Source organism: Tiliqua scincoides, chromosome 9, assembly GCF_035046505.1.
Source record: "Tiliqua scincoides isolate rTilSci1 chromosome 9, rTilSci1.hap2, whole genome shotgun sequence".
NCBI classification, from domain to species: Eukaryota; Metazoa; Chordata; class Lepidosauria; order Squamata; family Scincidae; genus Tiliqua; species Tiliqua scincoides.
This window is the reverse complement of record NC_089829.1, coordinates 26,256,054-26,283,459: the sequence shown is the minus strand read 5'-3', so window position 1 is coordinate 26,283,459 and position 27,406 is coordinate 26,256,054. Positions and strand designations below refer to the sequence as shown.

General features: G+C 45.8%; 1 protein-coding gene across 1 annotated transcript; it reads right to left on the bottom strand.

The window, feature by feature from the left end:
• Window positions 1-5,077: 5,077 nt before the first annotated feature.
• On the bottom strand, window positions 5,078-25,650 carry ZDHHC7 (zinc finger DHHC-type palmitoyltransferase 7). The gene is made up of 8 exons (XM_066637804.1): window positions 25,473-25,650; window positions 14,003-14,084; window positions 10,050-10,378; window positions 9,195-9,319; window positions 8,004-8,100; window positions 6,525-6,606; window positions 6,258-6,388; window positions 5,078-5,381 (listed from the first exon to the last, which is right to left on the bottom strand). The coding sequence occupies exons 3-8, from the start codon at window positions 10,359-10,361 to the stop codon at window positions 5,205-5,207; spliced, it is 924 nt and encodes a 307-aa protein (XP_066493901.1). The 5' UTR covers window positions 10,362-10,378; window positions 14,003-14,084; window positions 25,473-25,650; the 3' UTR covers window positions 5,078-5,204.
• Between the last annotated feature and the right edge of the window lie 1,756 nt (window positions 25,651-27,406).

Sequence of the window (27,406 nt, the reverse complement as noted above, 5' to 3'; positions counted from 1 at the left end):
AGCACGTCAAGAAATCCGGTTTCCTTATCGTGACCAGAACACAAATTGACCCAGTCAATATGAGGATAATTGAAGTCCCCCATGATTACAACCCTGTCCTTCCTTGTCACCTCCCTGATCTGTTTCCTCATTTCAAGGTCCCCATCAGATTTCTGGTCTGGAGGACGATAGCACGCCCCCAGTATTACATCGCTGCACAAGCCTGGTAATTTAACCCACAGAGATTCTACGGTGGAGTCGGACCCACCTTCAATCTCTACTTTGCTGGATTCTATCCCTTCCTTAACATAAAGGGCCACCCCACCTCCAACACGCCCCTGCCTGTCCCTCCTGTAGAGTTTATAGCCCGGGATTGCGGTATCCCACTGATTCTCCGCATTCCACCAGGTTTCCGTTATGCCCACTATGTCAATATTTTCCCTTGTCACCAGACATTCCAGTTCTCCCACCTTTGCTCGTAGACTTCGGGCATTCGCATAAAAGCATTTATACACGGAATGCCCCAGGATGGGCTGCTTATTCGCTCCTTTGTCCCCGCATCCTCTCATTGTGCCAAACCATCTATCACATCCCATCTCCCTAACTTTCCCAATTTCTTCTCCTACCCTGCCTTTGTCTTGTTGTTCTATAACCTCCCCATCCTCATCCCATAGGGATGAGGAGTCCCGAACCGGATGCCCCTCGGCTCCTGTCGGCCTTCCCCAAGGGATCAGTTTAAAAGCTGCTCTGCCACCTTTTTAATGTTATGCGCCAGCAGTCTGGTTCCGTTCTGGTTCAAATGGAGCCCGTCCCTCTTGTACAGGCCCCGCTTGTCCCAAAATGTTCCCCAGTGCCTAACGAATCTAAACCCCTCCTCCCTACACCACCGTCTCATCCACGCATTGAGACCCCTGATCTCCGCCTGCCTAGCTGGCCCTGCGTGTGGAACAGGTAGCACTTCAGAAAACGCTACCTTTGAGGTCCTGGCTTTCAGCTTCCTGCCTAAAAGCCTAAATTTGGCCTCCAGGACCTCCCAGCTACACTTGCCCACATCGTTGGTGCCAACATGCACCACAGCCGCTACCTCTCCCCCAGCACTGTCTACCAGCCTGTCTAGACGAGAAGTGATGTCCGCAACCTTCGCACCAGGCAGGCAAGTCACCATGCGGTCCTCACATCCGTCGCAAACCCCCCTCTCTATGTTTCTAATAATCGAATCCCCCACTACAAGAAGCCCCCGACCCCCCTCCCGCTGAGGAGTATCCCGAGTGCGCTCGGATACGGGCCCATCCCCTGGAGAAGGGATCCCCCCTAGGGGATTGTTTCCCTCCTCTCCTGGATGACGTCCTCCAGTCCCGAGACTTCCCACCCGGGCAGCCGAGGAGCTGCACGCCTGAGGTTGGGACGAAGCCTGATCGTCCCCAGAAGTCTCCCCACGGTCCTCCTCTGGCTGCCTGCGCTTCTCCAGGTCGGCCACCAAGGCTTCAAGGGAGCGGATGCGTTCCCTGAGAGCCTGGAGCTCCTTGCATCGAGGACACACCCATGACTTATGCCCCAGAGGCATATAATCATACATGTGGCACTCGATGCAGAACACTGGATAGCCCCCACCCTGCTGCTGGCTGTCTGACTGCATAGCTTTTTTGTTGTTGTTTTATTTAGGGGTCCTTTTAAAAACCGTACACTGGATAGCAGCCCTCTCCTCAAGGGAAGAGGAAGGGCAGCGTATGGGGCCCTGGCCTCCTCGCCCTGCTGCTGAACTCGCCCAGATGCTAAACTCTTGTGCCTTACCTGGCACTTAGTTCCCAGAGGCACTTGGTTACTTCTAACTCATCTCAAGTGTACAGATAGGAAAGTGTAATATATTAATACCATACATCACCATAGCAATGATATATGAGGCTGCCTCCTAGCTCAATTTATGGCAATGAATTCCATAATGTACTTATCTGCAGAGAACTACTTTGTTTTTCCTGTCCTGAAACTATCACTACTCAATCTACACTTGCAAAGCAGGTGTCCTACCACTGAAATATGTCTCCCACCCTATAACCACACACAATAAGGTGGGGAAAGGTAAACAGCTGATGATAAGTTTTCAATTAGTTACTTTATTTTACATTTAAAAAAAATTACAACAGGACAAGTGTCTGAAAAGCCAAGAAACTCCATTTTCATACACACACACCACACACACTTCCTAAGTCACACACAGGTTCAGCTGCTTAAAAAGGGGTTTGCTGAGTTCCAGCAGTGTCGGTTTTCAAAGAGGCTTGAGATAAAGGCTGGTATAACCAATTCCCCCAATTGGGAAGGTGCAAAAAATGGAAAGCTGCAAAGGAACTTCTGAAGCGGCCCACATTTTCACCCTTGTTTTTGGGATCCATGTCAAGTTCTACTCATGGCTTGCAACTTCTCTTTGGCAGTTCCCCCAGCAACAGATAACACAAGACTGAAAAGAAATGGGAATATGGAAATCAGAAAAAAACAAAACTGCAGAGCTCTGTTCTGAAAAGCTCCAGCAAGGAATTTTCTGCGGTTTTTTTTTTTTTTTACAAGGTGTCTATTCAGCATAGCTGGACCCTACTGCCATTAACCATATTTGTCTGCACAACAGATGTTGGAAGAGGTAGGCTGCGCAACAGCTTTTCTGCTGAGGGATGCGCACTAAAAAATGTGCTGAATGGCCTGGGATCCCCTTTGTGTGAGGGAAGGGCCAATGGAACCCCTTCTGCTCCACTATGTAAAATATTGTAACATCAGAGACTCTCCACGTAGGAGCCCAATCTTCCTCCTCAAAAGGAGAACCATTTAGAATACATGCCCACAAACTTCAATGTAGAAAAGAGATTCCTCATACATTGCATCTCTGCAGAGAAGGGCATGTACTCATACATAATTATCAATGTAGTATCAACTGCCCCCTTGTCTCTTTCCCATCCTGTTATCACCCAAACACTTCGGGTTTAATGCTGGAGTGCTGTACTGGGGTGTAGAAATCCCCAAGGACATCACTCTCATCCTCCACTATAAGACCTGATTCAAGTCATGATATGCGACAATGCTGACAAATGTGCTTATCAAAATGGGTGAAAATACTGAAGTTATTTGGGACAGGTTACGTTACGGTATAGTTGTGGGCTGGAATCCAAACAATGGAACAGCAAGGAAGAAAGATCTGCATGTGTGGAATAAGTTTGGTTTGCTGCTTTCACTCCTACAGCAGAAGTGAGAAGCAACACTGTTAAGTAGAAAAATGGCTTGTCTCTTCAGTAGCAGAGAGTGCTGGAGTGAAAGTGGCAAACAAATTGTGTCCCACGCACACTCATATGCCTTCTTTGGGATTCCACATACAGAATGAAAGATTCCTGAGCATGTGGAACCGTAGTGTTTATGCGTAAAACAAAAGCTCAACCTGGATACATTTAAGGCAAATTTCATAAGAGAAGCATTTTAAAGAGTATTTTTTTTAAACTTTCCTATCACACCAACATTTTGGCCTGGAATCGTTGTCTGCCAGGTCACTAAAAGCATGGCAGAAGGCTCTGTTCAGAATAATTTGGTCATTAAATATACAGCTCACTCCCTTCAGATCACACTTCATTACTTGAAGACTGAAAGAACACATTCAAACCATGCCTTTTCTAGGGGCAGGAAAAATGCTTGTTTTTATCCAACTCATTTCTCTACCTCAAATCAAATTTCAGCAAGAATACCTTTTTTGTTTTTAACCTTGAGTGTTCCAAAACTTTCCTTACACAGATTTCTACCAGTGGAGCACAGCTTGGGTTCTCAAGGTGTCTCTCTGTCTCTCTTGCTTATCATGATCAACAAGTGGGGCTATGGTCTACAAAGCAGCTAAGTTGGTAGGGATCCAAGAAGCTTAAACAAACAATGAGTACCATGTAATTCTAAACATGTTCAAGCTGCAGCCCAAGGGCTCCTTGTTTCTGTGGGAGCTCCTGCATGCAAAAGAGCTGTGCTAACTGTTTTGAAGGGCCAGGCACGCAAAGCCCATCTGCATTCAGAGGCACCTTTACCACTGAAGTGAACAAGAAAGCTTGTACAGGTGTGCTCACTGGTGCAGCTAGGAAACTCCAAATGTGGGCAATTAAGACCCTCTTGACCTACTAAGGCTGTGTTCTCACTAGCAGACATTTAGAATATGCATGAAAGTTGACATGTTTGAAAAAACATGCCTGCTTACAATATTATCTGCTGGTATGCAACCTGCTTACTTTGGAGCAGGGGCTACAGCGGATCTACCCTGGGGCAGAAGGCCGCTTTCAGAAGCTCTAGGGACAGTTCTCTGACCAATTTTGTGCAATAAAAAGCAAGAAACAATAGTGATTGTTGGTGATCTAATCTGCAGTACATTGATTCCACAGGAAAAGTGACTTGCTGATCCTTTTTTTTTCTTGCATAAAGACCAAAAGTCATCATTCACAAGAACAATTAGTGAATTTGCTCAAGAATCTGAAGGCAGGAATATACAGCCTGGCAATATGACTACTGCACATTTAACATGTATTATCTGTACAAGCTGAGGGAAACTCTGGCCACCGATCAGCACTGCATGTTTTTGGCTACGCAGTCATGGATCACCGGTCCGCTGAGAAACTCACACACAGAAATGCAGCTCAGTGGGTCTTAAGAAAAACTGAAGCATGACATGATGGGGTTGGGAATTGCCTGAAAACTAACTGGGACAAAAGAGATTGCTCTTGGCTGCCGATTTTCCAGCATTTTACACATTTGTGTATCATGATTGACAACTGCACCTTGACACAAACTTATAAAAACAGAAGAGGTCAACTCTTTAAAAAAACAAACACACAGAACAAATAAAGGGGGGTTGGACAAATAAAAATGCATCATTAGTCCTCTAAACAATGAGTTACTGTAGTAAGTTGATATTTTGGCGTCTTTAGCGTGACCATCCACCTTACTTGGGATTTGTGTTTTTGTTATCCTGCTCAAAAAGTCGTTTTGTGGTGTTGTCCAGTTTACACTTCTGAGAGTTAATGAGATGCCTGTGGCTATAAATGTATAAAATTCTGCTTGCTACAAGCAACATGGTTCATGTGTGTCAGTCTCTGTCAGTCACAGGTTACAGGCAGGCAGCTTTTCTTTCTGGGCCCCAATAAATACAATATAATGTACTACTTTTTCTTTTTTGCTCTTTTTTTTTTTTCTTGAGTTCCAGCATGATTAGACAGGCAGGCTCAAACAGAAAATTCAGGACCTCCTTTCTTGGCCCTCAGCATCAGGCGTCTGATTCGAAATCCAGCAAAAGGATTTATCCATAGGAGGGACGGCTGACCTCCAAAGACAGATTTCATGCCTTCCCAGCGTAGCCTCCGTTCCCATGTGGGTTTCTCACTCTTCAGTCTTTCAATCTCCTGCAAATATATGGGCATTTCTTGAATTTAGAGGATGTGCTACACAATAGGGCTAAATAACTTGGGTTCAACATTATTCTCTCTCTCAGGTTTGGAGTGCCCATAGGACTGTAAAGAACAAAGGATCACCCACTACAAAGACTGAGGTTTCTGAGTACTTACTGAACGTAGAGCTTTGCATAAGTTAGAAACTTTGTAAAACAGAAAGCCCAAAGTGGGTTAAAAAAAAAAAGCCCCCAAATGATTTGCTTCCTAGGGAGGTTTAAAAACAGTGTTTGGATTCCTTTAGGAGTGTCACTGGAAACAGAAAGACAGAAATGCAGAGAAAGAGAAAACAGAATTGGAAAGAGGATTTGGAAACAAAGAGAGAGCGCGCAAGAGGAAAGGCAAGACTGTCTGTTCAATACTGAAGACTTCAATCCAGTCCTTGCAATGTCAGAGCATGATCCAGGGATGATTAGACTGAAATCAGCCCCACTGAGTCCAGTGAGACTCTCAGGTATATCTGCATACATGACATTTTGCTGCAGAACCTTGTTTGTCATCTGTTATGCAGGATGATAACTATCCTGATGATGCAACATCATCCATCAGTAGCCATTCTTGGAAAAATGTGGCCTGGTTAATTATTCAAGCACTGGCAATGTCTAGACTGGACTACTGCAACGTGTTCTACAGGGAGCTGACTTTGAAGACTGTCTAGAAACCTTAAATGGTGCATAATTTAGAGCCCAAGCCTATGCCTGTCTACTCAGAGGTAAGTCCCATTATAGTCAATGGTGCTTACTCCCAGGAAATGTGGATAGGATTGTAGCCTCAGACTACTAACCGGATTGGGCGTTAAAGCAAGACACATGCGTCAATCCAAAGACTTACCGTTTCATCGTTGCATATGGAGTGGATCTGGGTGCCGAACATGACTGCAGTAAATGTAAGGAACAGAAAGCCCTCAAGGCACAGGAAGATCAGCAGAATCACTGTCACAGGTGGAGAGAAATCACTGCATTCTGAAAAAGGGAGAGGACTTGAAGTAAGAACTCAGCTGGAGTGAGTGCACAGTCAAGATGTAGCTCCAAAACAGAGAAGTGAGTTGCCAATCAAATCAAAGGCCATATTATGACAGTGATTCAAGCACATACTTACCAATCCACTGTCCTCTGACACAAGAGAAGAACTGAAACCCGCACAGGATGAGAGCATGAGCTGAAATCAGAGCTATGTACATCTGGAAGGAAGATTTGGAAAACAGTCTGGTAAGGCAGGTTCCCGTCTATTACACAGGCCAACACACATTTTGCTTCCTTAAATGTTACACCAATTCCTGGGTATATTTGGGGTGCTGATTCCAAAAATGGCATCCATTTTGCCCTATCACATCTAGTTTTGGAGACACGACATAGCCTCTTTAGTGAATGGTTCAAGCAGCTTCCTCATGAGGAAACCAACACCATGGCTTCCTCATGAGGAAGCTGCTTGAACCACTCACTAATGAGGCTATACTATATCCCCAAAACTAGACGTGATAGGACAAAATGGATGCCATTTTGGGAACTGGCACCCCAAATTCATATCAAACCACCATAAAGTTTGGGAAAAACTTTTCTGACGCTCAGTTTTGTAGGCCTGTGTTATCGACATAAGCATCCCTTATTGCTAATTCACATACATGTCACACCCAGGGTCTAAGAATAAATATATTTTTGGTTAACTTGAACGTCTGCATGGGCCTAATACAATGTTTTTTTATCCACATCATGGTCAACTACTATACCACTTCACAAAGCAAAATTCTCTGCTGCAAGCCAAAGTCCAACATTGGTCAGCCAGATTACTTATGTACATAGCATCATTTAAGCACAGGGTGCTTTGAAACACATGGGAGGGGCTGACAATCTAAAAAGAGAGACAAGGGAAGCGTGATATGCATATGCTTCGGCTAAGTTGTAGTATGGAAACCAGAACGCTGTGCAGAAGCCTTCACAAAAAGGGTTTAGTTTCAAGGAGGGTTTTGAAGGGTTTTGCTCTGGGAGGGAGTTCCCAGGGAGACCTTTGGGTGACTGAAGATGCTGGAGCTAGAGAAGCAAAGATTGGGCTGTATATTCCTGGGTGAGACATCAGGGGAAATGCCCAGCTCTCCCTATAGGGCAGGGGGCTAGGGAATCACCCCTTCAGTTTTTCTGGGCTCTATAGGGCCTTGGAAGACCATTGCAATCACGTGAACAATCACCACTTCTTCCCTTCCAGCTCCAAATATGGAGCTAAACAGGGAAACTAGAGCTGTATCTGACTGTGGGTGGCAGCACCCCAAGTGTTATAGCAGTCGTTTACCAAAACAGTCAGCCTGTCTCTTCCCTGAAGTCGGGGGGAGGGGACCTTTTCCACAGGTGTGCGGTGTGGCAACCACCCCACACCAGCCCCCTTCCAGATTTCCTATCTAGATAGGAAGGCCGATGTTCCTCTCATTATCCTTGGCAGAGACCAAGGTGACCTTTCACATGGCAAGGGAAGTGAGTGGAATTGTGGGGCTCCTGTATATTCCAATTTGTAGATTTACTCCCACTATCAATTTAGTTAGAGGTTTTTTTTTTCCCCAACCTGGGAAAAAATAAAATTCCTACTCACCGTAAACAGCACAAAAAACCTCTGGTTTCTTTCCCCCACGCAGTTATTAACCCATGGACAGTGATGATCCATCTTCCGAATACATCGCTTGCAAATACTAACAGAGGGAGAAAGCAAACATAGTTGGGCTCTGCACTACGGACATCTTACTGAGGGTTGTCTGCCTGGCTGAAGATCTCAGGTGTTGGCACGCAGGGCACAGGACAGCGAAGCAAAGCAGCTTTCAGAACTTGAGCTGGACACCAATACAGCTGCCCACAGGTTTCCAGAATAAAGGTGATGCAAACATCCAAGTAGCATAATGCAACTCCATAACATCTGTTTTGTGTGTGTTACAGGGAAAAAACAGTGTACAGGACCTTGCTTTCTTACAGGTGACAACGAATGCTTAAGAAGCACAGCCTTATAAACGCAAGGCTACAGATTTCGGAAAATGATCTTTCTATTGCTTTTGGGCATTCCTCATGAAGCTACTGCACTGTTTTTGTAGAGCTCCAGAGACTGAGAGATTTTCTAACCAGCAATAATTGTAGCCTTATTGGGATCTACTCAGGCGGAGGGTTCTTAAGTGTTCATTTGAATTTCCCAGAACTAAAGGAGCAGTTGCACTCAGCAGCCGAGTAGCCAGAGAATGACCTTGCAGCTTTCTGTTTGAGGACAATGGCCTTGTCTCTCGCCTTTGCACAGGTAGCAGGGAAGTGGCAGCAACCTAGAACTGCACTGCAGCTATCTCTTTTGAAAAAAGCTCAAGCCTTACCTCCCCCCTAAAAAAAAACTGCTACTCATCAGCAGTCTCAAATTGAACAGCTGGCCTTTAAATGGTTAAAGGAGGCCCTGCCCTTCTGTAAGAGGGAGGGACTCTGGAAGCCACTCAAAGTCTCTGCAGCTGCTTCAGGAGGAACAGTGATGTAGCTGGGGGGGAGGGGCTAGGAGCACACAGAAGTGCTCCTGAGCATTGCTATCACTGATTCGGAGAGGTTGCTTACACTACATGTTGTAGCACCTGCAGTATTTACCACTCCACACCCCCACAGCTACACCACTGGGAACAGCTAGCCATGAATCAAAGAACGTTTAATAGAAGAATGTGCACAAAATACACCTCCAGGATAGTGCCCAGAGAGGAGTAGGTACCTCCCAGGTAGCGGAAGCCACTCATGGTCTGGGCAGAGAACAATGTCCAGGTCGTACCTGCAATGGTGGGCACGTTCTGGCTTGATGCTGCAGCACTTGGGACACTTGTAGATCACTTCGCCAGGCTTGAGCTGCAAACTCTCCATGTACTCTTTTGTGGCGTTTCCTTTGGGAACAGCCCCCTACAGCATTGTAAATGGAAAGGCAGATAGCGCCCTGTTATTGAGAATCACTTGCATTTATTGGCACAGAGATTCACAGAGTAAGACAGGCATGTCAGCAACCAGAGTTTGGTTGGCAGAGGAATGTGGAGCAGGGCCTCCCCGAAAGGATCTGAGTGGGTCAGGCAGGATCAGGAAGGAGAAGGGGGACAGGGACACCAGACGTTTTCAAAAGCCGGAGGGCAGAGTCTTCTTAGCCACTAAAAGCTATTAAAGCAAATGGCCTCAGCTTCCTATTTGATCTGCTACAGAAGTACCAAATAATTCTGCCTCCTGCTTGATGCCTCCCTCACAGGACCTCCCATTATTTCCTTTAACTCCCTCCTCAAAACTGTGCCTACTGGGGCTGCATTCATTTTTCTAATAGCAAATAGGAGGAAGTGACGTTTCTAGTATGCCTCTAGCATGCTACTAGGGTGGCTCATTTTAAAAAATGACAGAATGGCATTCAGTCATACAGGAGTCACTGAAATCAAATGCACTTCCCTTCCTCTGTTCCCATGTCCATTTCTGGAATAGGAGGCCCTCGGAGCAGGGACCTGTTTTCCGATCTGTTGGTAAGTCTCTCATGCATGGATGGCCCTATTTAAACAACTGAGAAATTATTCTGCCTATGAAGAATGCTCGGCCTGCCACTGATTTCAATAGGTACAAGATGGCAAGCCAATTTGAGAGGAACACTCCTACTCACAGGATCGGTCAACATCGTTCTCAGGTGAGAGGACAACGCAAGCACTGCCAAGCAGTTGAAGAGAATTCCATTGATGAGCGAGTACCAAAAGTCTTTGGAAGGCAGCAGCATGACAAACGTCACCACAAAATCCGCATACACCACAAGCAGCCAAGTCATCACTGCACAGACCATCCCGCAGCCATCACGGATGAACCAAACCCTGTCGGCCATGTCGGCCTCCGACGAGGACGATGAAGAATCATAGTTGTCATTTTCGGCAAGCAGAGGGTGATGTTCGACATCGCGGAACCTGTGCCCAGATGACTGCATGGTTTTCTAGACTGACCCTGCGGGAAAATAACAGGAGAGTCACAATGTACTGAGGCACTTTGACAGCAGATGTCAGGTCCCATTATGGTGGGAGGCAAGCAGGTTTGAACATAAAGATGACAACTCTGTGACCTTTTTAAGGAGAGGCCTCTTGGAGGGTCTCTTCTAAGATTTCAGTCACAGTTGTCCTGTGTCTTTCCCACTCCTCTCTCTTGCACAGAATTGCTGCGGTTGTAAGATTATACAAGTAAGCTGGTCCAATGGGGCATGACGCAAGTCCCTCTATAGGTCTTTTTTGCATTTTACCTGCTCAAGAGAAATGAATGAGAATGTATTTTTCAAAGCACTTTTTACACCAGGATTTTCTTAATCCACTTTTTTCTCTGCACTCCATAAGGCACACTTTAATAACATGAGAACAGCCCCAATGGATCAGGCCACAGGCCCATTTAGTCCAGCTTCCTGTATCTCACAGTGGCTCACCAAATGCCTCAGGGAGCACACAAGACAAGAGACCTGCATCCTGGTGCCATCCCTTGCATCTGGCATTCTGAGGTAAATTCTCTCTTTTCTCCCTCTGCTGTGCTCCCTCTTCTCCTGCACCCCAAACTGCATGCTCCCTTCTTTCTCCCTCTGCATGATAACTTTGCTTCAATTTTCCTGTTTCCTCACTCATGCTCTGCAGCCTCATTTTTCGACGATGCCTATCTTTGCTTCTTTGCACCACTACAAATCATTCTGCACCCCTGTGTTTCAGCTATTCTAGTTTCTTTCCCCACCCAAAGACTCTCTGCACCCCTTAGCTTTTCCTTTAAGTACAAAGACAAGCTAGAAAAACAACTTTTTAAGAGAGACAATGTTTTACTTAAGGAGAAAATTTACGCTGGTTAACTTCCACCTGATGCCAACTTTAGAATAGAAAGCACATTCTGTATGACCCCACTTTGACCTTACTTCAGAAACATAAGAACAGTAATAGGTTGAGAACCTTCCTTCCTTCCTTTTCAACCACCCAAGTATATTCTACCTGGTGAAACATCTCGTAGTTATACTAGACAGGTGGTGCTTGCCCCAAGAGGCTCACAATCTCAAAAAATTAAAAATAAAAAAAAATCTAACAGTAACATAAAGTTATTTATTTGGCATTATTTGTTCTGGTTTTATCAATACCTGGTGCTGGATTTGTTTACTGTCATGTTATAAATTGTGCTGTAGTGATGTGATGTTTTCAACATGCGATTGGCTGGTGAGAAGCCAGGTCTGTATATTGTTGCCTTGTAAGCTGTTATGGACAGAAGTATAAAATCAAACTACATGAACGCGAAGTTGCATTCCTATGTTTGGGTCACAAACTCAAAATATACCTCTGTGTAGCTGGAGAGAACAGAGAGAGCCAGCAAGAGCCCAAGTGCACAATCAATCCCATATGGTGCTGGAGAGTAGAGGCGGCCAAGAAGGCCCGCACAGTAAAAGTAAACCACATCTCAAGTTACACAATGACTCAGCATAATGGGGGGGGGCACTGATGACTCCAGGCTTGGCAGCTGTGAGAGCTCTACAAGGGCCTTGTGCTCCGCTCAGCATTTTCAACCTGCAATTTAATCCAGAGAACAGATGTTCTTTTTGCTGCTCACATGTTTGGGGTTTTAGAAACAGTCCTTGGTGGAGCAGGATGTTTTCCCTGCCCTATAGGATGAGATTTGTTTTTCCTTTTCATAAAAGCTGCTTAAGGTTAAATACTGGGTTTAGGCTAGTCCTCAGCACAGACTGATTTAAGTCAAGGTGACTGAAGCCATCTAGGGGGTAGGCATCTGTCCAGATTTTTGTTTGTTTTTTGTTTTTAAAAAAGGTTATGACTAATTGATGAGGCAAGGATCTTTAAAGCATTATCAAAGCAGTATCTCATGTGCCTTCAGTTCTTGCAGCAACTACTGGATTTTTAGGTCTGAGTCCAACCCCCATCCAGGTAGTTACACCGAGTGGACAGCCAGATCCCCGACTGGGTACTTTCTGATTGTAAGAGATGGAAATCATGGATCTTCCTGTCCAGCAACAAACCATAGCCACCAAACCCAGAAATCTCTTACTACTTCTTAGATTTTTATATTGCTATTTCTCCTGGAAGTCATGACCATACTCGTGGTTCTTCTCAATGACCTGATAAGTGAGGCTGAGAGGCAGTGAATGGCCCACAGCCACTGAGCTCTGTGGGTGCTGAATATGAATTTGAATGTGGGTCTCCCCATTCATAGTCTGCCACTCTCATCATCACATCAGCTCCCAGCTGGCCGCAAACCAGAATCAGAAGTAACAGTGTAACCCTGGTTTGCCAATAAACCAGGAGGGGGTGTCTTCTCTCTAACATGTGGGAAGGAGGGAAAATGCAGGTCTCAATGAACTTGATAGATGGGTCATGATTTAATCTGAAAAGATCACAAGTACAGACTTGAATATGTTTGACTGTATTAAATTCTGATTTCCTTTCAAACCAGGTTCGTTACCTACATTTTAAAGAAAGGCACTACAATTGATTTTTTTTTTAAATCTGAATTTAAAACCCAATACAACCAACTGACTTTTATCCACTCTGCTAGTTTTCATTTTGCCTAGCTTGACTACAACCTTCCTCTTCTCTGAGCACACGTAGCTGCTTTTCTTCCCTTCTCCTTTCATTGCCAGCAAGAACCAGGGAGTCGCTGAACTACATTTGGTGTCTTGAGTGGAGCTATAATGAGCTTCCTCTAATCGCATCTTGCCTCATTAAATCAAATCGCGCCAGGGATAGGAAGGAGGTCCCAGCGAGTCTCCAACTATCTATGTTGAAAATCAAAGTATTATGAACAGACTGCAGTCCAACCCCAAATGTGCCAGGAATAGCATGAAACCCTAGAAGCACATTCAGTCCCCAAATCCCTATTGATTTGGTGCTATTAAGGACCATGCCAGACAGCAACCTGAAAGCTCTGCATTGATTTGGTGATATCCAAGCAGATGCCTTGCTGTTTTTCCTCCTTGAAACCTCATGGCAGTTTCCGTGACCAATAGCTAGCAAGATTTAACGCCATTTCTGATGTACGTTTGATGTACTTGTGCACCACTGTTCAGTTATCCCAAAATATTAATCAAATACTGACCACTTTAAGAGTTTCTAAAAGGAAGCTGCTGTGAGACAAAATAACACAGACCCTTGTACATTAGAGCATTAATTTGCTTCCTAAAAGTCACTGGTTCTCCAGATGAGAACCAAGCCTCAAAACACCCAAAGCATTGTAGCCTGAACCTCCTACATGTACATGTCCAATGTACACAAAGGAGTAGTCCTCTGAGTGCAGCAGCTTGCTAGGTGAAACACAGTGGGATTCTGTGTGACACCAGTTCATAGTGGCACACTGCTGGTCTAGTTTTGCCAGCTGAAGGAACCTCCCTACAGTGTTGATTTAAGGTGTTCTGTCGCAGCTGGTTGGAAGTCATCGCACCTGCATGGACAGCTTTGTTTTTACAACTCTGAAAAAAAAAAGCTCACTGAAGACCAGAGACTCGCCATTACGGGCATAAAGGTATTTAATTGTTGGTGCTTCTGTTTGTGACCCACCCTGAGCCTCTGGGGAAGGCTCAGTGAAGAATCCAGAATGAACACGTACCTGACAAGGGGTGCAAGTGTTACTCTGACATCTTGCTGCTCCTTTGGGCTTCCAGGAGGCATGTAGTCATATTTGATGTAATCTGCACAGACATAACAAAGCCACTCATTAGTCACAACCGTAGCATCAAGGGTATTTCAACCAGAGACAGTTACTGCATAAGATGGAAGTACAGTACACACCAGGAGAACACAGAAAACTGCGATAATTGGAAAAGAACTTTCACTCTGACCTCCGATTGGCTTATCAAGTTCAAACTTCTACACTTCTCTTTTGGATGTAATGAATCTCGAGGGAAAAGGGGGGGCACATTTTCCTGAATAGAGATCACTGTTAGTGATAGGCATTATCAACCATCAGCTGTTTCAGGAAATCTCAGACTCCAACCATTTGCCCTGCTGCTTTTGATTTTTATTGCAGAGTTTTACATTTTACTGGTTTTATGTTGCCCTTCTGTTATTTATTTTGAGGGGGTTCGATGATGATTTTGACATTATTTTATTATCATTCAGTGGAATGATAATTTATTATCACTCTGGAAATTTTGGCAAACTGCGATGGGTTCTACATAAGCCCTTGATCACTCTAAAGTTACTGTTTGCATGTTGGTAACCACGATGAATTCTATAGACCCACACCTGCAAAATAAGCAACCATTAAGTGTTTTTTTTTTTCCTTTCTGTGCAAGAATTCAAGCAGTGTTCTAATGGCAATTCTCATGTTTCCATATATACAATTTCATGTGCAAGCAGCCTTGGATATAGTTTCACTTTTTTGTGCACCACAATAGCATGAAGTGTAAAACAATGCCTCTGTGAGCTGAAGACACTGACTGCATGCATCTCAGCATCACTGGATCAAATCACTGTGTTTAAAAAGGCACACACGTTTGTCATTTTATCCCTATGACTAATTCCACTGAAGTGTACTACCAAATAATTATAGAATATGGTATACCAGTGGTTACCAAACTGTGAGCCATTGCTCCTGGGGAAACATGGAAACCAGCCAGGGGAGCCATAGAATCCTCACGAAAAACTTGCCACCCTATACAATGTTTAGAATTGTAGCCCTAATGGGGAGCCACGACCAATGGCCTAGCACAAGGCTTTCCAAAACCAAGCCCAGGGGCCAGTTCCAGGGCGTGGGGAAAGCTCTCTGCTCCATGAGCAGAACTTACTGTTACCCCTTGGCACCACCTGACTGCCATGTAGGTCTGGGCACAGGGACATCCTGGGAAGTCACATCTGCCCGGATGTCTTGTTGCACAGCATTCTGAGATACCAGGCAACAGATGCAACTGCTCAGAGTGTCCTTGTGCCCAGATTTACATGGCACTCATGTGGTGTGGAGGCAGAACGGTAAGCTCCGGTCTGAATGGGGACCAGTTTTGTGGTGCACAGTGGTCACAAGTTTGGCAACCGCTGGCCTAGTAAGTCAAGGGAGCCACCAGTCGAAAAAGTTTGGGAACCACACCATTTTAAGTTATTCTTTCCCTGTTCAAAGACTGATATACCCATCATATTAATGGTTTAAGCACTTATATTTTGAATGCTCATGTGCAACAATCCTAGTCACTTTTAGCAAGAAGGACATCTTCCTAGTCACTCTCTTCTCACTCAGTGAGGAAGTTGTCACTCCCTTGTATGCGTACTTAGGATTACAACACAAGCCTAAGCATACAAAACTAAAATCCAATGGAATTTTCTCATAGGTAAGTGTGCACATGGCTGCAGTCTAAAGCAAGCTTTGACTTTCAGCAGAATGCAGACCAAGTAATATGAATCAGCAGTGGGATGAAAAGAAGGCAGTGAAAAATACATGCTGATTTGGCACTCTCTCTTGCACTCTGGAAACCTGGCACACTCTGGTGAAGAACATGCTGTCGCCACTTGACTTTTCTCAATCCCATTGCTAAGCAAAAAACAAAAAAAACGAAAGGCAACACATTAATTGAATACTAAATCTAGCCAATAAGATTGTCTGAGAAGGCAGTGAAACAGCACATTTTAAGTCAGATTTCGGCATTATAAGTCTCCATTTTAAAACTCCAGCTAGGTTCTGGGGAAATATAAGCCACCTAGACCAGGGGTGTCAAACATAAGGCCCGTGGGTCGAATGTGGGCCCTGGAAGCAATTTATCTGGCCCCCATTATAATTGGGCTCTCCTAAGTATGTTAACTGAGCTCTCTCATATCTCGAAATTATGAACAAGTTTTGCACTTTTTTCTTCTGTCATTTGCAGCTAATGAGTTTCTATGAGAGAACAAAGTGCTTATTTCTGAATCTGCTTAAGCCACTTCTGCCCAACGTTGCATATATGCAACAGGGATAAAATGTGTACACCTGTGGGCTGGGCAGAAAAGGGTTAAAGATGTCACTTTTTGCTTAATGATGTCACTTCCAGCCCTCAGCAGGTGCCATGTATTATTATTATTATTATTAACAGTATTTATATACCACTTTTCAACTAAAAGTTCACAAAGCGGTTTACAGAGAATAATCAAATAACTAATGGCTCCCTGTCCCAAAAGGGCTCACATTCTAAAAAGATGCAAAAAGAACACCAGCAGACAGCCACTAGAAAAGACACTGCTGGGGTGAGGCGGGCCAGTTACTCTCCCCCTGCTAAAAAGAGGAGCACCCACTTGAAAAAGTGCCTCTTACCCAAACAGCAGGGGTATGTATGCTAACTCTGACCCGCTATCGAAAATGAATTTGACACCTCTGACCTTGAGTGTGCCTTCCTTAGCTCTGGATAAGGCTTTCCATCTGAACTGAAGTACTCATGTACATGAGGAAGGCAGCCAATTGGTGGGACTGCTTGCCACCTCCCCTGGCCAAAAAATAACTGGAGCAATGGTGACCTATCTCTTCCTCCACTACCACTGCCATAAGCAAGCAAATGCGACAGCAGGGTTGGAGGAGAAAGCAGGGGTCTAATGTGACCCTGTTCTCACCGCTTCACTTCCCTGTCTTGCTCAACCTCCAATTTGAAACAGACTGGGCGGGCGACTTTCTCTGCCCCTCTGTGTGTTCTGTCACGCGTGTCCTGAAGAAACAACTGAGTGGGCAAGGAAGAATAAAAGGCAATGGTTGGGGGCAGGGTCAGGGTGCACGCAGGCAAAATTAGAAGTAAAAAGGAAGAACGGACAGTTTGAGTGCAACTCATGCTGGGCCTTAACATATCTTTATTCAGTTATAATACTTTTGGTGCAGTTAACGTGGAATTCAAGGGCTAAGGGATTGTGTCAAAGATTTCATGAAAATGAAGGGATTTAAAGATGCATCATGCGGATATACTGCAGCATCATGAGAACATACTGAAAAACAGTTCCAGGCATAAGAGGCAGGCCACAAACAAAGATGTGAAACCATAGTTTGTGCTAACTATGGTTATAAGAACATAAGAACATCCCTACTGGATCAGGCCATAGGCCCATCTAGTTCAGCTTCCTGTATCTCACAGCGGCCCCACCAAATGCCCCAGGGAGCACACCTGATAACAAGAGACCTGCATCCTGGTGCCCTCCCTTGCATCTGACATAGCCCATTTCTAAAATCAGGTCACACATACACATCATGGCTTGTAACCCGTAATGGATTTTTCCTCCAGAAACTTGTCCAATCCCCTTTTAAAGGCATCTAGGCCAGATGCCATCACCACATCCTGCGGCAAGGAGTTCCACAGACCAACCACACACTGAGTAAAGAAATATTTTCTTTTGTCTGTCCTAACCCTTCCAACACTCAATTTTAGTGAATGTCCCCTGGTTCTGGTGTTATGTGAGAGTGTAAAGAGCATCTCTCTATCCACTTTATCCTTCCCATGAATAATTTTGTATGTCTATATCATGTCCCCTCTCAGGAGTCTCTTTTCTAGGCTGAAGAGGCCCAAACGTGGTAGCCTTTCCTCATAAGGAAGGTGCCCCAGCCCAGTAATCATCTTAGTCGCTCTCTTTTGCACCTTTTCCATTTCCACTATGTCCTTTTTGAGATGTGCCGACCAGAACTGGAAGCAATACTCCAGGTGTGGCCTTATCACTGATTTGTACAATGGCATTATAAAATTAGCAGTTTTTTTTCTCAATACCCTTTCTAATGGGCATAGAATTGGCCTTCTTTACTGCCGCCGCACATTGAGTCGACACTTTCATCGACCTGTCCACCACCACCCCAAAATCTCTCTCCTGATCTGTCACAGACAGCTCAGAACCCATTAGATCCTATATGTGAAGTTTTGATTTTTTGCCCCAAAGAGCATGACTTTACACTTACTGACATTGAAACGCATCTGCCATTTTGCTGCCCATTCTGCCAGTTTGGAGGGATCCTTCTGGAGCTCCTCACAATCACTTCTGGTCTTCACCACTCCAAAAAGTTTGGTGTCGTCTGCAAACTTAGCCACCTCACTACTCAACCCTGTCTCCAGGTCATTTATGAAGAGGTTGAAAAGCACAGATCCTTGGGGCACACCACTTTTCACCTCCCTCCATTGTGAAAATTGCCCATTGACACCCACTCGCTGTTTCCTGGTTTTCAACCAGTTCTCAATCCATGAGAGGACCTGCCTTCTAATTCCCTATGGAGTTTTTTCAGTAGCCTTTGGGGAGGGACCGTGTCGAATGCCTTCTGTAAGTCCAGATATATAATGTCCACGGGTTCTCCCGCATCCACAGACCTGTTGACCTTTTCAAAGAATTCTAAAAGGTTCGTGAGGCAGAAGCCATGTTGATTCTCCCTCAGCAAGGCTTGTTTGTCTATGTGTCTGGAGATTCTATCTTTGATGAGGCATTCCACCATCTTACATGGAATAGATATTAGGCTGACTGGCCTATAATTACCTGGGTTCCCTCTCCTTCCCTTTTTAAACATTGGCGTGACATTTGCTATCCTCCAATCTTCTGGCACCATGGCCATTTTGAGGGATAAGTTGCATATTTTAGTCAAGAAATCAGCAACTTCACTCTTCAATTCCTTAATAACTCTTGGGTGGATGCCATCAGGGTCGGGTGACTTTTTGATCTTTAATTTATCAATGAGGTCTGAAACATTTCTCTTTTAACATCTATCTGACTTAATTTTTTGGTCAGGAGGGGCCGTTCGGGCAGTGGTATCTGCCTGAGGTCTTCTGCCGTGAAGACAGATGCAAAGAACTCATTTAATTTCTCTGCCATCTCTAAGTCTCCTTTTATCTCCCCTTCCCCCCCTCACCACCTAGAGGGCCAACCGCTTCTCTGGCGGGTTTCCTGCTTCTAACATATTTGAAGAAGCTTTTATTATTCCCCTTAATGCTGCTGGCCATGTGTTCCTCATAGTCTCTCTTGGCCTCCCATATCACCTTCTTACATTTCTTTTGCCATGGTTTATGTTCCTTTTTATTGTCCTCATTAGGGCATGACTTCCATTTACGGAAGGAAGCTTCCTTGCCCTTTACGGCCTCTCTAACTTGGCTCGTTAGCCATGCGGGCACCCTCCTGGACTTAGTCGAGCCCTTCTTCCGTTGCGGTATGCACTTCTGCTGGGCCTCTGTTACTGTTGTTTTAAGCAGCCTCCATGCACTCTGGAGAGATTGGACTCTTTTTATCTTTCCTTTCAACCTCCTTCTAACCAGCCTCCTCATCTGAGGGAAGTCCGCTTGTTGGAAGTCAAGGGTTTTTGTGAGAGATTTGCCCGGTACTCTTCCCCCGACATGCACCTCAAAACAGATCGCAGCATAGTCATTGTTCCCAATGGCTCTGTAACACTGACATCTCTAACCAGGTCCTGAGTACCGCACAATATTAAATCCAGAGTCACCTGTCCTCTGGTAGGCTCCATGACTAGCAGCTCTAAGGCACAGTCATTTAGCATGTCAAGGAATCCAGTATCCTTTTCGAAACCGGAACGCAAATTGACCCAGTCAATACAAGGATAATTGAAGTCCCCTATGATTACAACCCTGTCCCTCCTTGTCACCTCCCTGATCTGTTTCCTCATTTCAAGGTCCCCTTCCGGTTTCTGGTCTGGAGGACGATAGTATGCCCCCAGTTCTACATCACTCCTCAGGCCTAGTAATTTAACCCATAGACATTCTATGGTGGAGTCGGAGCCACCTTCAATCTCTACTTTGCTGGATTCTATCCCTTCCTTAACATAAATGACCACCCCACCTCCAACACGCCCCTCCCTGTCCCTCCTGTAGAGTTTATAGCCCGGGATTGCGGTATCCCACTGATTCTCCGCATTCCACCAGGTTTCCGTTATGCCCACTATGTCAATGTTTTCCCTAGTCACCAGACATTCCAGTTCTCCCATCTTTGTTTGGAGACTTCGGGCATTTGCATAAAAGCATTTGTACATGGAATGCCCCAGGATGGGCTGCTTATTAGCTTCTTTATCCCTGCATTCTCTCATTGTGCCAAACCGTCTATCACATCCCATCATGGTTAAGTGTTACAATGGCATCAACCAGACCACAGGCAATGCAACCCAGTTTGAGTTTAGCTAACCAAGATTAAACATTATGTCAGCACCAGGTGTTTGCTATTGCTCACTAGAACAATAGAACTTGGGGCACACAAAGTAGGAAAACTCTCAAGCACCATGTCGCCTCACAGCTCTTCCAGAGGTTCTAGCACTTGCGAATCTATGGCCATAAACAGAATTGGGGGAGAAAAAAATCATCATTTTCATTGATTAGGCCTTAAGAGTTAAAAAGAAGGCTTTAAAAGTTTAGATTTTACAAGGAGTGTCCACAGCAAACACTACATAATTTTGAATGTGGGCACCTGTGAAAATATTAATAAAATAGTCCACTTTGACAATGCAAAAGAGGATGTCACACACAGTTATTGCACTAAAAAAAAATCACACTGGAAGTGGGCTCTACTAATCAGTCAGCATCTCCTGCCTTACAAAAAGGCAAGTCATTTTCATAATATCGTAATTCAGGGACTGGCCTTCCATGGGAAAGCAGCAGCTGCAGCAGGCGCAACCTAAGTGCCCAATTAGCACCCTCCACAACTGTGTATTCCAAGTAGACCATGCTCAAGGCTATAGTTGGCCTACCACCAGTTTTTCAGCAACTGAATAGTCAGAATATTCTTGAAGTTACACCTCTTATGTGAGAGCTTGCCTTTTCGAGCATTGGCTAACCTTTAGCAAAACCAATGAATGTGTGTGTGTGTGTGTGTGTGTGTGTGTGTGTGTGTGTGTAACTATAATAGTTACTAAGAATATTTATATGCAGCTTTTCAATACAACATGTGCCAAAATAAAGAAATGTTATGCTAGCTTTTCCATTTCATGTCTTCTGGGGTTTTAGCATTATACCTTGTGTGGCACACACAAAATGCTTTCATCGTGCACTCTCTCCTTCACCAAAGGGGAAATACACACACGCACAGACTACTCACAAGGGTGAGGTGTTCTGGCTATGTGGTAGAGGAAGGCTTGGAGGTCCTGCAGCCCTCTGAGTTGTTGCCCTGGCCTGCCCTGTGCTGCATGATGTCATCACATCATGGAAGTTGGAGAAGGTCTTGCTTGAGATGGAGGTTTGTCAGAAGCTCACAGCCCCAGTCACTTTCAGCGACATGCCCAGCCACACTGTGTGAAACAATGATGTCACACAGCCAGATACTTCAAATTCCTGCTAGGGAGGGGAGGGAAAGCCAGCAGGCCATCTTATTCAGCAAGGACCTGCCTGAGTGCTACCACCATTAGAGAATTGTGAACGTACAAGGTAGGAGTGGTTACAGAACAAAGGAAACCATCCCTTAAAATTACCCTGAACTGAGAGTTAGTGGACATTAAGTTCAGCCCAGGACAACTGGAGTCTGATGCTTCCTTAGCAATGGAGCTCATAGAGACATACAAAGCTGTCTCTTTCTGAGTCAGATCTTTGATCCACCACATATTTGTCCACACTGATTGGTGGGGACTCCATAGTCTCATGCAGTCTTTCCCATTCCTACTTGGAGATACTAGGAACTGAATCTAAAACTGGGGGGAAAATGGACTGACTCAGTTCAATAGAAGCAACTTCATATCTCTTTGATTAGTAGATTGCCTCCATTGACACTATCATAAAACGCTTGACATAACTTCTTGTTTCAGGTGTGCAGTACTTCAAATCAAAGTTCAAGTGAGAGTACGCATCACAGCCAACTCAACTGCTGACTCCTAAGTTTTGCCAGCTTACAAAACTTTTTTTCTGAAGGTGTGTGTCTTTTTTAAACAGCAATTTTACCACATAAAGAGTCATCATGTTGAACGGCCAAGAACAAGTACACTATGTCACTTGAGCCAGAGTTATTTGTGCCTGGGATAAGAATTCAAGAGCTCTCGTCAAAATCTGTGATTCATATATAGAGTTCATTAGGGTCACTCATGGTTTGGAGAGTTTATGCAATAAGCTTTTATAGGGAAATACCAACACAAAGCACAGACTTCCCATACTTGTTCTCAGTACAATGAGGCATCAACTAGGACCAATACATATGGAAAAGCTAGGGATTTTACAGCAATTCTAATCATCATCATCATCATCAAGATTCACAATTCTCATTTATGGGATCCAGTCATTCACTAAAACTTTGAGTGCTCTTGTCAAAGAATCTGTCCTTCTCCCTCCACCACTTTTTTACCATCACAACCACACTGCAAGGTAGAGTGAGAAACAGCAAACTTAATGACTGAGAAAAAATTGAAACCTAGGGCCACATCCAACACTCTAGTCCAGCGTTTCTCAGACAGTGGGTTAGGACCCACTAGGTGGGTCACAAGCCAATTTCAGATGGGTCTCATAGCACCTAGTTCAGCTGCCATTGAAAATGTACAGAGCTGCTGGGCACGGCGGGCTCCCAGTGGGAGAGAGGCATGGTGCTTTGCCCTAAATAGGGGTGAAGATGAGATGATGGAAGGTGGGGGAGGGCTGAGGGCTGCGTGGTTGGGGAAGGATCCAAATCTGTGTTCTGCTTTGACTTCCAAGCTGGAATGTTTGAATTCTGAGCTATGCAAAATAACAGCAGGAGCACACTGTGTTATGGGACCTTGGGCTGATTGCGGCTTAGCTCTGAAACCTAAACTGATGATGTCACTTCTGGCCACGACATCACTTCTGGTGGGACCCAACAGATTATCATTCTAAAAAGTGGGTCCCAGTGTTAAAAGGTTCCAGAACCACTGCTCTAGGGCCCAATTCTATCCAACTTTCCAGTGCCAGTACAGCCATACCAATGGGGTGTGCACTGCATCCTATGGGGGGAAGGCAGTCACAGAGGCTTCCTCAAGGTACGGGAACATTTGCTCCCTTACCTCGGGGCTGCACTTCGGCTACACTGGTACTGGAAAATTGTATAGGACTAGGCCCCTAGTCACTAGGCAGCACTGCTGGAGGAGGGCGGGGAGAGTTGTTGAGGGATGCAAACTCCTAGGCTGGGGGGGGGGAAAGAGAGGAGAAGCATTTAGGAAAGGGGCATAAGAAGCTGCCTACGAGTCTGGACCTTGGTCTGACATAAGAACATAAGAACAGCCTCGCTGGATCAGGCCAAAGGGGGCCCATCCAGTCCAGCTTCCTATATCTCACAGTGGCCCACCAGATGCCTCAGGGAGCACACAAGACAGTAAGAGACTAGCATCCTGGTGCCGTCCCTTGCATCTGGCATTCTGAGACAGCCTACTTCTGAAATCAGGAGGTTGCACATACCCATCACAGTTTATAACCTGTGATGGACGCTTCCTCCAGAAATCTGCCCAATCCCCTTTTGAAGGCATCCAGACCAGATGCCATCACCACATTCTGTGGCAAGGAGTTCCAGACTGATTACATGCTGGGTAAAGAAAAGTTTTCTTTTGCCTGTTTTAACTTTCCTGACTCTCAGTTTTAGTGGATATCCCCTGATTCTGGTGTTATTTGAGAGGGAAAAGAACATCCCTCTATCCACTCTACCCCCTGCATAATTTTGTACATCTCATGTCCCCCCTCAGGTGCTTCAATAGACCCGATTCCTGTTTCCACTCCCTTGTACATGACATTCTGAGGCAGCCTACATCTAAAACCAGGAGGTTGCACATACCAACCATGACTTGTAAAGAAATCTGCCCAATCCCCTTTTAAAGGCATCCAAGCCAGATGCCATCACCACATTCTGTGGGAAAGAGTTCAACAGGTTAATCACGTGCTGGGAAAAGACGTATTTTCTTCTGTCTGTCTTAACTCTCCCAACACTCAATTTTAGTGGATGTTCCCTGGTTCCAGTGTTGTGTGAGATGGAAAAGAACACCTCTCCATCTACTCTATCTATCCGCTGCATAATGTCTATCCCCATATCACGTGACAAGGAGTCCCACAGATAAAGATTTCCTTTTGTCTGTACGAAATCTCCTGACACTCCATTTTAGTGGGTGTTCCCTGGTTCTGGGGGTATGTGATAAGAAAAAGAAGATTCTCCTATCCTCTCTATCACCATATCCTGTGGTAAGGGGTTCCACAGACACTCAAAGTTAGTGGTTGCCCCTGGTTCTTGTGTTGTGTGAGAGGGAAAAGAAGGTCCCCATATCCTCTTTATCTGTCACCACATCCTGTGGCAAGGAGTTCCACAGACACTCAATGTTAGTTGAAGCTCCCTGGTTCTGGTGTTGTGTAAGAGGGAAAAGAACATCCCCATATCCATTCTGGTGTTGTGTAAGAGGGAAAAGAACATCCCCATATTCATTCTATCACCATATCCTTTGGCAAGGAGTTCTACAGACACTCAGTGTTCATGGCTGTCCCCTGGTTCTGGTGTTGTGTGAGCGGGAAGAGAAGATTCCCCTATCCATTCTATCACCATATCCTGTGGCAAGTTCCACAGACACTCCATTTGAGTGGATGCTCCCAGGTTCCAGTGTTGTGTAAGAGGGAAAAGAAGATCCCCCTATCCATTCTATCACCATATCCTGTGGCAAGGAGTTCCACAGATATTCAATGCTCATGGCTGTCCCCTGGTTCTGGTGATGCATGAGTGGGAAAAGAGAATCCCCCTATCCACTCTATCACCATATCCTGTGGCAAAGAGTTCTGCAGACACTCCATTTAAGGGGGTGCCCCCTGGTGTGGTGTGCGTGGGAAAAGAACACCAGCACCCCATCCACTGCCTGTCCAAGGCAGCACTGTCAACAGACTGGCAGTGCCTGTCTGGGACTGGGGGAGCTCTGCCCATCTCACCTGCAGCTGGGCTGCTGCCAAAGCTCCAGGCTGGGTCCCCCTGCATGGGGAGCAAGGTCTGTGCCCCTGAACTATGGCCCCGCCCTAAAAAGGAGAGGGAGGAGCGAGTGGGCGTGGCCTCAAGGGAGCAGGAGGGAGGGATTGGTCGGGGATGCACTTCACAGGTTAACAGAGGAAGGGGCGTGGCCAAGAGGGAGCGTTCGAAGGGGCGTGGCCAGGAGGGAGCTTTCGAAGGGGCGTGGCTTCACTCCCTCACACCTGGCCCCTTCCTCACAGACTCACCTTCGCTTCGGTCGACGACAGTTGGGGGTAACGCGTGCCGGACTCCGGCCCATCCCGGGACGAGAGGCGGCAACGCGGCCGCTCAGGGCCCGCCGAGCGAAGGCCGTGTGAGAAGCCGCCGCCGGTCCGGACCCCGCCGCCGTCTTGAGAAGCCAGAGCGAGCGCGAGCCCAGGAAGCCAGCCCTGCTCAGCGCGCATGCGCCACGCCCTCAGAGGCCCAGCCCTCCGAGGGAACGGGAGGCGCATGCGCACGACGCCGGCCGCCCGGCTTCAAAGGGGTTACGGGAAAGAAGACTCCGCGGTGCCCACTCATGCTCAGAGTGGTACTGCCCCGCAAATGGCGGCGGCGGAATGGAAACCGGAAGTGTCTGGTGCGAGCATTCGAGCCTTCGCCTCTATTCCTAGAGAGCCTCTTCTACTTGCGCATGCGCAGCGCATGGACCGCCTTCCTCCTCCCCTCCCTCTCCCTCTCTGCAGCTTCCTCTTCTGAAGCCTCCAGCTGGTGCATGACTGCAAGTGGTGTTTGTGCCTGTGGTCTCCAGTGCCCATCCAGGTCTCAGCTTTCCTCCCCACACCCTCTCCAAAGCTTATTCTCTAGGCTCACACTTGGCACTCCTGCTGAAGGGCAAGGGAAGGGAAAGAGTGCCTTTGGCGATGTGCAGAGTGCAAGTTCCCCACTCACCGTATCCTGGCGTGTGCACAGCAAGCTGATCAGACACCCTCTTTTTCCAGGTCATGTCCTGTTTTTAGCCTCGGGTCCTGGAAAAGAACTTATATGTCCTCCTTTTCCCTGTGACCGGGCCCCTGCAGGCAGCTCATAGCCTTCTTGTAATTTATAAATTTTAGGCAATAAATTATAGGTAATATAACTATATGTAATATAGTTTTAAATTTCATAATCAGCAATATGGTTTCAATGTGGTTTCAATTAACCACATGAAATCTATTTACGAGTGTTTTTAGCTTTTATTTTGTTACGTCTTACATTTTTCTTGGATATTCTACGTTTTGGGGTTCATAAGAACAGCCCCACTGGATCAGGCCATAGGCCCATCTAGTCCAGCTTCCTGTATCTCACAGCGGCCTACCAAATGCCCCAGGGAGCACACCAGATAACAAGAGACCTCATCCTGGTGCCCTCCCTTGCATCTGGCATTCTGACATAACCCATTTCTAAAATCAGGAGGTTGCGCATACACCTCATGGCTTGTACCCCGTAATGGATTTTTCCTCCAGAAACTTGTCCAATCCCCTTTTAAAGGCGTGTAGGCTTGACACCAGCACCACATCCTGTGGCAAGGAGTTCCACAGACCGACCACACGCTGAGTAAAGAAATATTTCCTTTTGTCTGTCCTAACCTGCCCAACACTCAATTTTAGTGGATGTCCCCTGGTTCTGGTATTATGTGAGAGTGTAAAGAGCATCTCCCTATCCACTCTGTCCATCCCCTGCATAATTTTGTATGTCTCAATCATGTCCCCCCTCAGGCGTCTCTTTTCTAGGCTGAAGAGGCCCAAACGCCGTAGCCTTTCCTCATAAGGAAGGTGCCCCAGCCCCGTAATCATCTTAGTTGCTCTCTTTTGCACCTTTTCCATTTCCACTGTGTCTTTTTTGAGATGCGGTGACCAGAACTGGACACAATACTCCAGGTGTGGCCTTACCATAGATTTGTACAACGGCATTATAATATTAGCCGTTTTGTTCTCAATACCCTTCCTAATGATCCCAAGCATAGAATTGGCCTTCTTCACTGCAGCCGCACATTGAGTCGACACTTTCATCGACCTGTCCACCACCACCCCAAGATCTCTCCTGTCACAGACAGCTCAGAACCCATCAGTCTATATCTAAAGTTTTGATTTTTTGCCCCAATGTGCATGACTTTACACTTACTGACATTGAAGCGCATCTGCCACTTTGCTGCCCATTCTGC

Bases quoted from the DNA above. Each gene is read 5' to 3' on its own strand.
- ZDHHC7 (XM_066637804.1), bottom strand. From the start codon at position 10,361: ATGCAGTCATCTGGGCACAGGTTCCGCGATGTCGAACATCACCCTCTG. The intron at 6,607-8,003 runs GTGAGTAGGAAT...TCTTCCTTCCAG, and splicing joins GGTTTTTTGTGCTGTTTACG to ATGTACATAGCTCTGATTTC. The intron at 6,389-6,524 runs GTAAGTATGTGC...TCCCTTTTTCAG, and splicing joins TGTCAGAGGACAGTGGATTG to AATGCAGTGATTTCTCTCCA.